Below are 13,440 nucleotides of genomic sequence, written 5' to 3' on the forward strand. Positions count from 1 at the left end.
GAAAGAAAGTTTAATTATTGAAGAACTTAGCAAATGCTTTACATTTAAATTACCTTCGAGAGTAAGAAATTGTGTTATGAACTGAAGGGGATTTGAAGTAGGGAAAGGAAACCAGAGAAGAGCTAGTTATAGGCTAGATAGAGAGTATGCCAGTGATAAAATATGGTAATACGTGCCAGCGATAATCATAACGACTATCAATCGATATTAATATCTTCTTATTAACATTTCCGTTAAAACATTGCCGTTTTTTTAATTTCAGGCTAAAAATTAATGCAAAAACATGTCCCTATTCCGTCAAATCTGTACTTGTACTGTTCCGTGCTTATAGGAGACAATTTTGCCACGAGCGTTGCTAAGGAAGACTTCTCATGCGAGAAAGCGTTTTCCTGCATCTCCAAACTCTCATAATTGGAACATCTAGTTGATATTCTTTGTATTATCAAATGTAAGACAATAATAATATATAGCGAATTATTGCATTCGATATGTGACCATGATAATCAGTTTCCTTCAAGTGCCATTACTTTGTTGTTTGTTGATGTTGTTGTTATTGCCGTAGTTGTTGTTGTTGTCATCGTTGTTGTTGTTCTTATGAACTCGTTGTTGTTGTTGTTGCTGCTGCTGCTATTGTTGGTTGTTGTTGTTGTTGTTGTTGTTGGTTGTTGTTGTTGTTGTTGTTGTTGTTGTTTGAAGTTTTGAATTTGAATTGGCGTATAGAACAATCGTGTTGCTAACAGTTTCTTGTCGAATCAATGACCAGCACAAACACAACAACCCCCTCGATAAAACGCGGACATGTCTCAACTACGAACAATTAACAGTGTTCATTATAACAAACATTTCTACGATTAAAAATGGAGGCTCAATTTTTTTTTCGTTCAAAATTACATCTTTGTCTTAAGTTGCCACCCGTATGTCAAGCGTTACTACCAAACCGTCCATATCAACTTAACTCGGCAGTGAACCGGACACAAGAGTTGAGACATGTCCGCGTTTTACCGGGGGGGTTGTCGTGTTTGTACTGGCCATTGATTCGACAAGAAACTGTTAGCAACACGAATGTCCTATACGCCAAAATCCCGCGTGTCGGACACTTAATATCTAATAATATCGACATTATATCAAATTACTACAAGCAAAGAGGCTCTTAACCTGCTTACACGTTCGTGCCTTGTGTTCTCATCGCCTCATTTAGCAAAAATGATTCAAAGTCAAATTTCAATCTGCTTGCAATTATAAATATTTCCATTCATCAAATGAATAAACAGATAAAAAACTAGGGCTATTACTCGGTAATCCCTGTTCTCTCATCATAGTCGGTCATGGATGGTTAATGCATTCGTTCAGCATGTTTAAGATTCAACGATCGGTTGGCATGGTCGGTCTCTACTTTGGCTTTACTAACATCAACCAGGCTGCAACCTTACAACGTTGTGGATTTACATTTTCTTTTTGTTTTACCCTATGGTTAAATTCCGTTGGATTTAATCAAATCTGATGTGGTTTTATATGGTTTAAATTCGAGCCTGGTTGACCGAAAGAAGATCAAGGCTAACAAATACCTTTATAAGCACAACTGGAGATCGTCCATCACACGACCTACAAATGCTAAAGAGAGAAATGTCTAAATGCATTATCAGGTGTATTGCAACGCCCAATTAACCGATCCTTACCATGCGATGTCCTTAAAAATAGGAAGGCTAAAAATAAAACGTTACCAAGTTTTACCCTGGGGCATTCTTTTTAGAAGTCACAATGCTAATTGAGCAACAAAGACCGATGATGGATACCTCAGTCTATCAAGCTCATTCCTGTCCTCTTGTTTACCATTCCACTTTTCCTATTGATGATGAACAGACTTCTAGAATAGTGAAAGTGGATGGCTAAAAGCTGACCAAACAAGAGCCATGGGGGATACAGAATATCAGTCCATCCTGGGGACTTTCTGACGAGAAGGGATTGGTTTAGGATTTTGTAACACAGCAAAATAGCCGTAACTAATGGTCTGGAAATTAAAGGTTATAACTCGGCCTAAGGTGTGAAGAAAATCGACAATCGTCTATGGTTTCATAATAATGAGAGGCTCGGAGACTATTTCCATCTAATTGTCATCGGGGAAATATTATTATTGTTGATGCTCGCAATAAGCACGTCCAAAATATTACTTAATGAGTCGTGTCGACTTTTTAAATTGATTAAATGAAACTACTCCAGAGACTTGTATTTTGATAAATAAAATGATATGATGACGCGAGAAGTTTCTTATATATTTTTTTAGGTTAAATGACATGAATGAAGTTGATCCAAATTTGCTCAGGTTTCTGCTTGGCAGATCATAGACCCGCCCTAACACGTCTATGTATAAATATTATACCATTTTGCCAATATTTCATTCTTAGGAATGTAAGATATGTATTAACAACTCCAGATATATAGAGGCCGATATTTTAAGAAGAATAGAAGACAACTCAGTGGGGAGGTACATATTGTCGATCGACCGACCACCTGAGCTGATGTATAGAGGACTTCATATCAATACTTTATATCTACAAGATGTAAGAAAGCCTATGTTGTTGTATTGTTATATTGATCATGAAAATTATAGGTTTACAACACTTTTTTTTAAAGGAGCAATGAGAATTTTCATGGAGCAAACGCCCAACACAATAAGAAATAAGTAGTTTAAAGGCATTAAATACGTACATGGCGACAGAATACCTTTAAATCTACCCCCAGGTATCTTTTTGTATATCGTATAACCTGATCAACGGCTTATTTAAGCATGTTGAAACTCATTTGCTAAAATGGGAACATCCAAATTTAAACAAACCAAAATTTGATTACATTAATTAATACCTCTATGAATGTAAACAAAACCGATATAGTTATATTGGAGTTTCTAGGGAAACACTGGCAACTTAAATTGCAATGCTTAAGAGAAATGACAGAGGAGAAGAGATGATGCCGAGGAAGCTAAGATATCAAGAACATGAAGAAGAAAACCAGATGATATGTGGGAGTAACAGTTAACAGATCTATATAATATATATCCAATTTCATTATTGTTTGTATAACATCGCTCACCAATAATTGCCAATTGCCAAAGGACAATTTATTTAGCATTTTATACATGATGTTCAGTTTGAACTAGGTTCACCTGCTCGGTAGTATGACTTTTCATTTTCATATACATTCCTATAATGTTACCATGTTAAAAGGATGTAAAACAAGGGAAGAAGCCAAGGCCTCATGAGTTAGGGGAGTTAAGAATCAAATTATTTTCAAACGCGTTTAGGCCTGTTTCACCGACAATTTGACATGTTTTTTTCATCAACACATTCGTGTTGTATCTAAATAGCTCTAAATGCTTATGATGCGACATGAGGGCTGTCATGACATGTGCATTAGAAAAACCCGATTTGTTCCTTAACTGGATAATCTGGATTATCTTATTAAATTAGAGTGGTATTGCTGTTTTGATCATTTAGAATTACTGCAACATCTTGTATGTTTTAATATACGACACTGTCACAAATTGATTTCAACTAACCGAATCAATACAACTCCTCTTCAACCTCTACGAAATACATCAATACTTTCCGCTCATCAATAAATTTGCATATTCACAAACGATTATTGGGGCATAAATCGAAATTACTTTTCATTGGGAGGTGTTCCGTTGTCAATTGAAAACATGAAATTGTTTTACTCGGCTGAAACCATTCCAGACAAGCACGCGAATGGCAACCTGTGCTTGGTTACATATTTAAAGAAAAACATCACCCGGTTACGTCACCATTGTAGTGATTAAGTATTGGTCAACTAGAAAAATTGATAAATACATGGCATAAATCCATATCCGCCCTAAATCCAATAAATGATTTTTGTGTTTTGTATTTTGTAAGTTCTTTGTGTATTAAGATTTTACATTGCATGTGAAGATGCAACTTATATTTTTCAACAAGAAGAAATAGATCGTACATGTATTGGACAATGGCTAAACTAACAATAACAAAGGGACGACAAAATATTTTTAGATATTTTTCAATAGTCAAATTAGTCATTAGTCATTAGTCATTATTATCGCGTTATTATTTTGATGTGAAGAGTAAGGTTTTCAAATAACATTAACTTTGTGTTTATGTTTTGTGAATGGGTCTCAGACATCATGAATCATGAGTTAACAAATGGCAGCCAGTGCTAAAACAAACTCCCTTAAAAGGGAGAGCACACATATCAAAGTGTTTCTCAAGCTGTAAGAAACTTATTACATCATTACATGTGGGAATTTCTTTAAGAGCCAGCAAAGTCATTTTTATCTAACACAGAACAAAGATTAGTGACACTCCCTCCACCAAAAGCGCATTTGTTATTGACTGGTCACTTTTTGCATTAAGATAAGCTCCTTTTACCAGTATTATCTAATCATTGACGCAACTGATACTTTTAAGTTGGACATTGTTGGCAAATATAGTCCTCAATTACAACTAATCCAAACGTCGATGCAAAATAAGTAATACAGAATAAAATTGACTTGGAAATTTGAACTTAGAATCTGCTGTTTCACTAGTATACACTTACACTGTTAATACGCTGGGTAATTTTTATCACACGTTGTGCCAGTTATGAACGCTTACACTGTTAATACGCTGGGCAAATTTTCCCAGATGTTGGGTAATTCTTTTGTGTTATTCAATGTGATATTTCACCCAACAGTTGATTTATTCAAAGTTGACACAACGTAGGGTAAAATTTATCCAGACTTTTAACAGTGTAAACCCTGACAAAATGTCATTTGAATACAAAGAAAGTTGTCAATTACCTCTGCATCTGGATCAGGTGTTCTTCTATTGGAGTTGGAATGCAAAGACTGCATGCTGTCTGAATGCACATCTGAATTACTGCCAAAGGTAGTCATCTGCTTGTTACCTAATCTGGAATCAATGGAGCCATTCTTTTCAGCATTTTTCCATTTTTGTATGTTTTTGGATGGGATAGAGGATTGTGATGTTGCTAGGGATATATTGGTAGAGTTTGTACCAGAGGTTTTTCTCTCTGATGGTGGTTTACTACCTGTGTTCATATCGTCCGTTGTATTAGCTGGTGGCGCCGCATATTGGTTCTCGCGATTTTTGTTTTTGTCTCTGCATTTTGTTGCAACAATTAAGAATATCATTAGAAGAATAAATGCTACAGAACCTAGAGCTATAACAGCTATAACTGGCCACTTACTGGCAGCTCCTTGAGCCTGTCCCGTATCCGCTTCCATTTTTAAGAAAGTATTTACAGTCATGTTATATAACTGAAAGAACATATCTTCTCGAATTGATTCGTTGAAGCTCATATCTGCTATGACTACAGTTAATTGAGCAGTGGTTTCAATGGAAGAAGCTCCAGAATCTTTCACGCGCAAATTTAGAAAGTGGACTCCAGCCCATTGTGGCCTCAACGATCTTGACGTTACAAGTTGTCCACCTTTTCTCATTCCAAAGATATCATAGATATTACCATCAAGAATTCCGTAAGATAATCGAGCATTGACGCCATCGTCGTAGTCTTCTGCTTCCATTTGACACACAACAAACCCAGGTTGAGCGTGTAATGGTATGAACACCGCATCGTCTTGTGGGTTAGGGTATACAATCCTTGGAGCATTGTCATTCCTGTCCAACACTGTTATCAATACGGTAACACCAGTGGTTCGTTCTGCTCTCACACCGCCGCCATCTGTAGCAGTCACAACCATTGCATAAGATGCCTGTACCTCACGATCTAAAGAAGAAATTTTAGTAAATATCTCCCCGGAAGAGCCATCGATACGAAAATACTCTCTAGCGCCTTCGGTCTTAATGGCATAGGTCACTCGAGAATTATCACCCATATCTTTATCTATAGCTTGCACTTGACCAACTAAAGTACCTTCCAATTGGTTTTCATACACTCCAAACTCATAGGTTCCAAGCACAAACTCAGGAGGATTGTCATTCTCATCCAGGACAGTCAACATAACTGAGACATTGTTACACATAGGTTGAGGTCTTCCTTGATCACAAGCCGACACTGTGACAGCTATTGTAGAAGCAACTTCACGATCCAACACAGATGTAGCTATAAGCTCACCAGACTCTGAATCTATGGCAAAACCATGTTGATTACCTGGTAAAGAGTACACCACAGTGGCATTCTCACCTTCATCTAAATCCGTTGCTATGATGGTTTCAATACGGGTGTCTGGTGCGTTATTTTCTACGATTTGTGTGTAGTAAATTGGTTTCGAAAAGAAAGGGGCATTGTCATTGACGTCGTCAAGAAAAATAGCAAATTTACGTTGCCTCCATTGTATAGGATCACCTTTATCTTCCGCTATGATAGTAATGTTATAAACTGCTACATCTTCACGATCTAGTTCCGTTTTGGTTGCTAAGAAGTACCGTGTGGCACTGACCATCTGCAGTTCAAAATGATCATAATGTCCAGAGAGTAGAAGGCGAACTTCACCGCTGCTTCCACTGTCAGGATCAGAGACCTTTACAAAAGCTAGGGGAGTAGAAGGAGGCGATGTCTCTGGTATATGGATATAGTTACCACTGCCTTCAATGGCATTCACCTCTAGCGTTGGTCGGTTATCATTGACGTCAATAATGTTAATAGTCACTGAAGCAAAATCAGATACTGGGTTAGGGACGTTGTTGGAGCATTTAACAATAAGTTGGAAAGACGTATCAGTTTCATAGTCCACCCTGCCTTTAGTGCGTATAGCACCAGTATCCGATTCAATATCAAATAACGCCACAGATCTACTAAAGTCGTAAATAATTTGTCCGTTGGTCCCCAAATCAGGATCGTGTGCTTCCACTTTTAAGATCTCCGTTCCGACATCCAAATTCTCTGCTATGCTAACAGTGTATTCTTTTCGTACGAACTGTGGACGGTGATCATCAGAATCAAGAACGGTCACATTTAATCTGGCAGATCCTGTGAGAGGCGTGACACCGCCGTCAATAGCGAGAAGAAGCAAGTCGTACATGTCTCTCGTCTCTCTATCAAGAGAGCTTTTAATCTCCAGTTCTATAGAAAAGAATCATCAATATTTCTAGTGACAACGAGAGCGAAGGTATTATCTGTATCTGACAGTTTATAATTTTGGATAGTGTTATTCCCAATGTCCGGATCAATGGCATTATCCATTGGAATTCTGGTTCCAACTGCAACTGATTCCGGGACTTCAATTGACATAACAGGATCAGGAAACATTGGTGTGTGATCATTTTTATCTAAAATTATTACATGTACATTGATAAATCTGTATGATGTAACTGGAAGAACCAAAATTTCCATATCGTATGTGCACACATCACGGTTCACGGGACATAGAATAGGGTTTTCGCGATCTATTCTTGCCGATGTTGTTAGTTCACCCGTTTCTTCATCCAAATCAAAATAAGTTTCATTGGGTAACTGAGTTGATAAGAACTGAAATCTAGTATCTGGGTCCACTTCAAGCTGTAAATCCTCCACAAGATTTCCAACTAAATATCCTATCGCTTCTTCTTCTGTTATTTCATAAGATATTTCTTGAGCGATGGCAAGATGGACTAGACAAAGTATAAAGACTGTATGTAAAAAACGAGGTATTGACCCATTTGCGATGGGTAATCGTGGAAAGCGCTGTGGTGGAAACCCCATTTTGTTGGTGTGGTACTGGTAAACTCTTCAATCAAATGTGCAGCTACCAAACTTCGAATCTGCAAGAAAGAAATAGAGAAAACACAAATTAATTAAGCTACAAAGAGACTCTTATAAGCAATGTGGGAGAATGTTATAAAGATAAAGTTGGAAGTCATTAAGATTATATCTTATAATATTGTTTGACAATGGTTGAGGTGAAAACGACGTTTGGTGGTCCTTTTAGGTCACATTGAACTTGAAATATCATCCTTCAGACTGACTGGCGTATTTGATACGAACAGAAAATTCTATCCGCACATACAAGTGCGACCAAACTAATCCAAGAGGCCTCTAAGTTGAAGTACAGCCTCTTACATGATGGAGTAGGTGTATTGTAATTCATTACATGAAGTGAGTCTTTGGGTCCAATTACACGCCACCACATTATTTGTCTTTTCGCACATAGATAAAGCAGCCACGTAGTTAGTTAATTGTGCTCAATGACCATTTACGACCAGAGATTCCGTAAAAAGCAAAACCACTTTGAAGATCTTGAACAGATCATTACTTTCATTTGCAAGTATTTTACATGAGATATTTTCCATCAGTTTTGTTCAATACATGGACACTGCACAAATGAAAACATTCCACAGGATGCTGCAACACTTGAGGCACATATACCATATGCGTTGAAAGATGCCCTGCTGAATTGCCTTATGGGAAATCAACATGGATTATGGGTAAAATGAATTGGGGGAATATAAGGTCGTTGCTCTTAATATTGAAAGGGAATTCACCATGTTCACTGAGAAATAGTTAAGTAGTGTCAATGTGTTTGAATCAGTAGTAGCCCCCGTGTATACAATTTAGCTAAACATACCCCTTTGTGTATGCCTGTCTGCGATTTCTATAAGGGAAAGCACTAGCAGACAGTGTATCCGACTTACTCAAACAAGAATTCAGCCAATTCCTTTTCTAGTCATTACAATCTATATATTGAAAATATTTCTCTCTCTCTCCATCTCTCTATCTCGGTCTCATTATTTTGAAGCGCTCAATGGTATTTAATTACCGTCGATCAGCGCAAAGACTGAAGTAAAACAGCCTATAGGGATGAGGTTATAGGGTACGGATCAGCGTAGGATTACTTACTCTGTTACAGACGTATGTTTTAATTATGGCACTGACCAGAACAATATAATTAATCTTAAAAAGCACTACGGTTATATATGAAAATTGGAGTCATTTCATTAGCCCATAGGCTATATCTAAGTCATTGTTGATAGAGGTGCTGGATGCCAGACATGTACCACTACATTTATCTGTATTTTGTGGGTCGGGGTAATTGTCCCGCCAATCCCCGCCATTATGGAGAGATTTTTAGTTTGTGCAAGCGCACGTTACACGGTAGGGGTGGGTGGGATGGGTGTGTCGGGGTGGGTGTGTGAAGGGGTGAGTGGTGTCTATGTTTGCATACGAGTAGAATTTTACATGTAGTATACATTTGGCGACCATGTTTACATGGGTCGAGGTAATTTTACCGCCAATTCCCGCCATTAATATGTGGAGAGATTTTTAGTTTGTGCAAGCGCACGTTTCACGATGGGAGTGGGTGGGGTGGGTGTGTGGGGGTGCGTGTGTGAAGGGGTGATTAGTGTCTGTGTTTTCATACGAGTAGAATTTTACATGTAGTAACCATTTGGCAACCATGTGTACATGTAATTGTAGTTGCATTATAGCCAGCCCCAGACAATATAGCGTTGTCTTACCTGTTCCTAGTTTAATCTTGAGGAAGATTTTTAATTCAACTCTACCAGTCTCTAAGACTAGGTAAGCCAGTATTATTACATTACAGGCTTATATGTAGGGGTGTCTAGGTCTGCGTGTGTGTTTATTCAATTTAGTAATTGTCTTGCCTTCAGTCTATAAATTCAGTATACACAGTGAAAGTAATCGTCAAACATTAACACACAATCTAACGATTTTCAAATTAAGTTTCACGGCAATTTCAATCTATTCGGGTTTTTCCTTTCTTTCTATTATTTGTGCAAGCACCTTTCATCAACTCGTATTATGTTAGGTAAATGTTGCAGCTTCAACTCAAATCGTACGAATGTGTTTGTTTTAGCAGCATGGTACGGAGTACGTCAAGTGCTATTGTCATTTCAGGGGAGGATTAATTCAACTGTAATGGGCAAAGTTGACGGTTGCTATCTTCCGTAGATTAACGGATATAGCAGACACCGTCTGTCGTATGTTCACATTATACAACTTTCAAATATAGCGAATACATTCCCTAAACTACTATTACAACATTAAATATTTATCACATTTGATGATGAGCTTAATTTCAACCCGATATAGAAAGGTATATAGGTAAGGTAACGCACAAACCATTTTGTGCAAATTTTAAATGATTTATGCCCTCAGCACAATTTGGCTGTGTGTTTACATTAAACTGAGGCTACGCCAAGGTGGATGGCGTTTGTTCTATAACGAAGCTACAAAATAATAAACTTACAGACAACTTTGACCTTTGGGGGATCAGCGGAATAATCTAATATATCGCATTGGGTAAACCTATAATACAAAGATATCAAAAATGATAGGGGGCTTATTCCAACAGCAAAAAAACGCACACCTCATCTCTGATACAGGTTCAATGGTATTAACTTGTACACGGGTAACAATGGTTAAATTAAAAATAGTCAGCTCTGTGAAAGAGACGATAACTCGAACAACTGAATAAACTTAATTGAGAATCAGGTTTGGTGTGATTTGTGGTGATGAATCGCTTCAGGCCGTTATCATATGATTTGACAAGATTTTGTTGGAAGAGAATAGAGTCGAGACTTGTTCTGTCAGTCACGTTTATATGAAAATAAAAGCTTTGGACCGTTTTTTTTTATTCTTTCAAGACCAAACACTTGCTTTAGCAGGTGTGGGGTCACCTCTAGACCACCAATGTACTATAATTTACAGGATAAGTTGCAAATTGTTTGCCACGGTAGTTTAAATCCGTAGTTTCTGCAAGAGAAACTGTGATAGATCATCTTGCAAAGCTGCTTGGATATTCGTGATAACTACGATACCACCTGGCTATTGCTTTGATAGCACAGAATTGAAACAATCCGTAACACTTCCTGCAGAATTATCTTTCTGAATAAGGCTTCATTAATATTTAAGTGACAACGTGAATAAAGTCATCATCTTTAAAATTATGGTCCAAAGATGAAAATGCAGCATGTTTGTGCTCACTCAAACTATTTTATGCAAAAAGCATCTTTAATGCTCTAAAATAGTTTGAAAATTTTAAGTGCTATAAATAGTATAAAATATGCAACTTTGTTTCATTTCAACTATTTGACTTGTGTCTAAGTACTCAGGTTAATATTGACTTGAATATATATTGGTGCTAGGGCTTTAATATTCAAGTTTTGTCATTTATTTGTCTATATGCCTCTACTTAAATAGGTACCATTTCCTATTCTGCTAAATCCTTCAAATATTTACCGTTATTAATGCCTTATGTTAATAGGCATTCTCAATCTTTAAACACAGGATTTATTCAATCCGTCAAAAGTATCACCTACGGTATGCGAATATCACACATTGCTCGAATGGCATTTCCGTCACAAAATGGCGTCAAAGTGTTAAGTTTGAAACTTGCCATTTACTGAATGAATGCCATGTCACAAAATACTCAAGTCAACAAAAATAGCTTTACCCTGGTACCTAGTTCCGTTGTGAAATGTAATAATCGTGGAAATAATATATTCGTATCTGTTCCTTACGTCAAATTGACCTTTACGCTATATATGTCCTAATTATCAATGACATCAGATGACGTATATGTACATTAATGCATCTTGGTAAGAGTTATGGGCATAATTGAAATTACTTCAGTTAGCATTAACCTCCAATTGAGCTTACTTCAATGTTCATCTCAAAAACAATCCAACAAATTAAACCACGGTTGTCTTTTTCCAAACCGTGATTTCAATTGTGCAAAGGGAATTACATAAGAGTGCTACATGTACGGGTTAACTATATTATGCTAGAACATATAGGTCATCTTTGTGAGATGAATATAAATATTGCTGTATTTAACTGAAAGGCAATCTAAAAATTATATTTTTGATTCAATTAGATAACTGAACAACATCATGCAATCTATAATTTACATGAAGTTATGGAGCGTTTATAGTTATATTTTTGATAATATACGGATGTAGCAAAAAAAAGTAGTAGTTATAAATTCAATAATCTGAAGTAATGGTCATGAGATTTGCCGTGACGGTCTTATATATTATTTTCACGGGTCAGACACCGATTCCGTTGCATATATTCAAATCACTGTGAACGTGTAGGGTTAATTCGACCTCATAGAACCCTCCAATGAATTCCACAAACTAGTTTATTTTGAGAAATACCTTAATTACTTCATCGCTAAGTTCAAAAGCGTACCGACTGTTCTCAAATTAGAAGTTTACACTAATTTTAGTGCAATTCTTCGTGCGTTTTCGACTAATTTTTTTCATTATTTCATAATATCATTTCACACATGAAATAATCTCAGGGGATGGTTTTGTGCAGTTGTGTTACAGTGCAGACTAATATCATGAATATTGGCAATTCAAGACCAAACGACCTATATTGTACAAATTGTAGACCTATTGGTTTGGAAATTATCGCTACACCTCCAGGCATTTACAATGATAACATCTCCGAGTTAACATGTTTTACTTAATTTAAATTTTGCTTCAAATATATACAGTTTTCTTTCAATTGTCGTGAAATAGCGGTGATCTGTACAGTACAATTGATGCGCGCTCAAATCGTTAACCCACAACTCACTAGAGATTAAAGTTGGATTTCATCTCTTTCTGAATTATTGATATCAAGGTGTGACTCTGATTTAGTTTGACCAAACTACGGATGTACTCTAGTGAAACCATTTTAATTAATCGATCGTCTATTGAAGGTCGAATAAAATGAGCTAGCCGTTCGCTCAACGTTAAAGTTAAAACTTACACGAGAAGTGTGATATTTAGCAACGATTTTTCCTCTTCTTCAGCTAGCAAAAGCTATCAATAACTAAACCGGTGAATTATCGGACACAAGCTCGTAATAAATGGGCGTAGCCGCCGGCTTCAATTCGTGCATGGACATCGCTGATATTAATTAACCAAGTATTAGATGGAATTGAATATTTTAAAACTTGTCGTGTAATTTGGAAGCAATATTTAGCTTCATGGCCACAATTTATATTTCTTTATTAATGGTTTGGAGAAAGAATCATGTTTGGTGCTGGGGGTAAAATTTTATTTCTCCCTCGTCGGCATTTTTACTCAACCGAGGGAGCGATACTTTTAATTGATTCGCCAGGAATACTGAGGCAATAATAATTATGCATATGAGGTGCGTGTTAAAAACGCAGATGGGATTTTGTCATATTTGTTTCTAAAACGATTATAGCATATAGTATGTAGGTATAATCCCAAATTTCAATTACATGATAACATTGACACCCACACAAAAAGTTCAAACACGTTTCTTAATAAAAAAAAAAAACCCATATTAAATCATAATAAATGATAAAAATTTTAATTTAATGATAGGCCTAAATTTCTCCTATAAATTAATTAATGAACATAATTATTTGGTTATATAGCACAAAATCTCATTTTTTCTATGGTACACATGCATGATGTATGCTTTAGGATATCATATTAATTTGTGCTACACGTTAAAAAACACACACCTCGG

General features: G+C 36.5%; 1 protein-coding gene across 2 annotated transcripts in view; it reads right to left on the minus strand.

The window, feature by feature from the left end:
• The window catches only part of LOC140160908 (protocadherin-1-like), a 114,054-nt gene that overhangs the window by 15,016 nt on the left and 85,598 nt on the right, over window positions 1-13,440 (minus strand). For both annotated transcript variants that reach the window (XM_072184243.1, XM_072184242.1), the window contains one exon: window positions 4,826-7,748. In XM_072184243.1, coding sequence (XP_072040344.1) covers window positions 4,826-7,030 — 2,205 coding nt within the window. In that variant the 5' untranslated portion in view covers window positions 7,031-7,748. The remainder of the gene's footprint in view (window positions 1-4,825; window positions 7,749-13,440) is intronic.

Source organism: Amphiura filiformis, chromosome 9 (genome assembly GCF_039555335.1).
Source record: "Amphiura filiformis chromosome 9, Afil_fr2py, whole genome shotgun sequence".
Lineage (NCBI taxonomy): Eukaryota > Metazoa > Echinodermata > Ophiuroidea > Amphilepidida > Amphiuridae > Amphiura > Amphiura filiformis.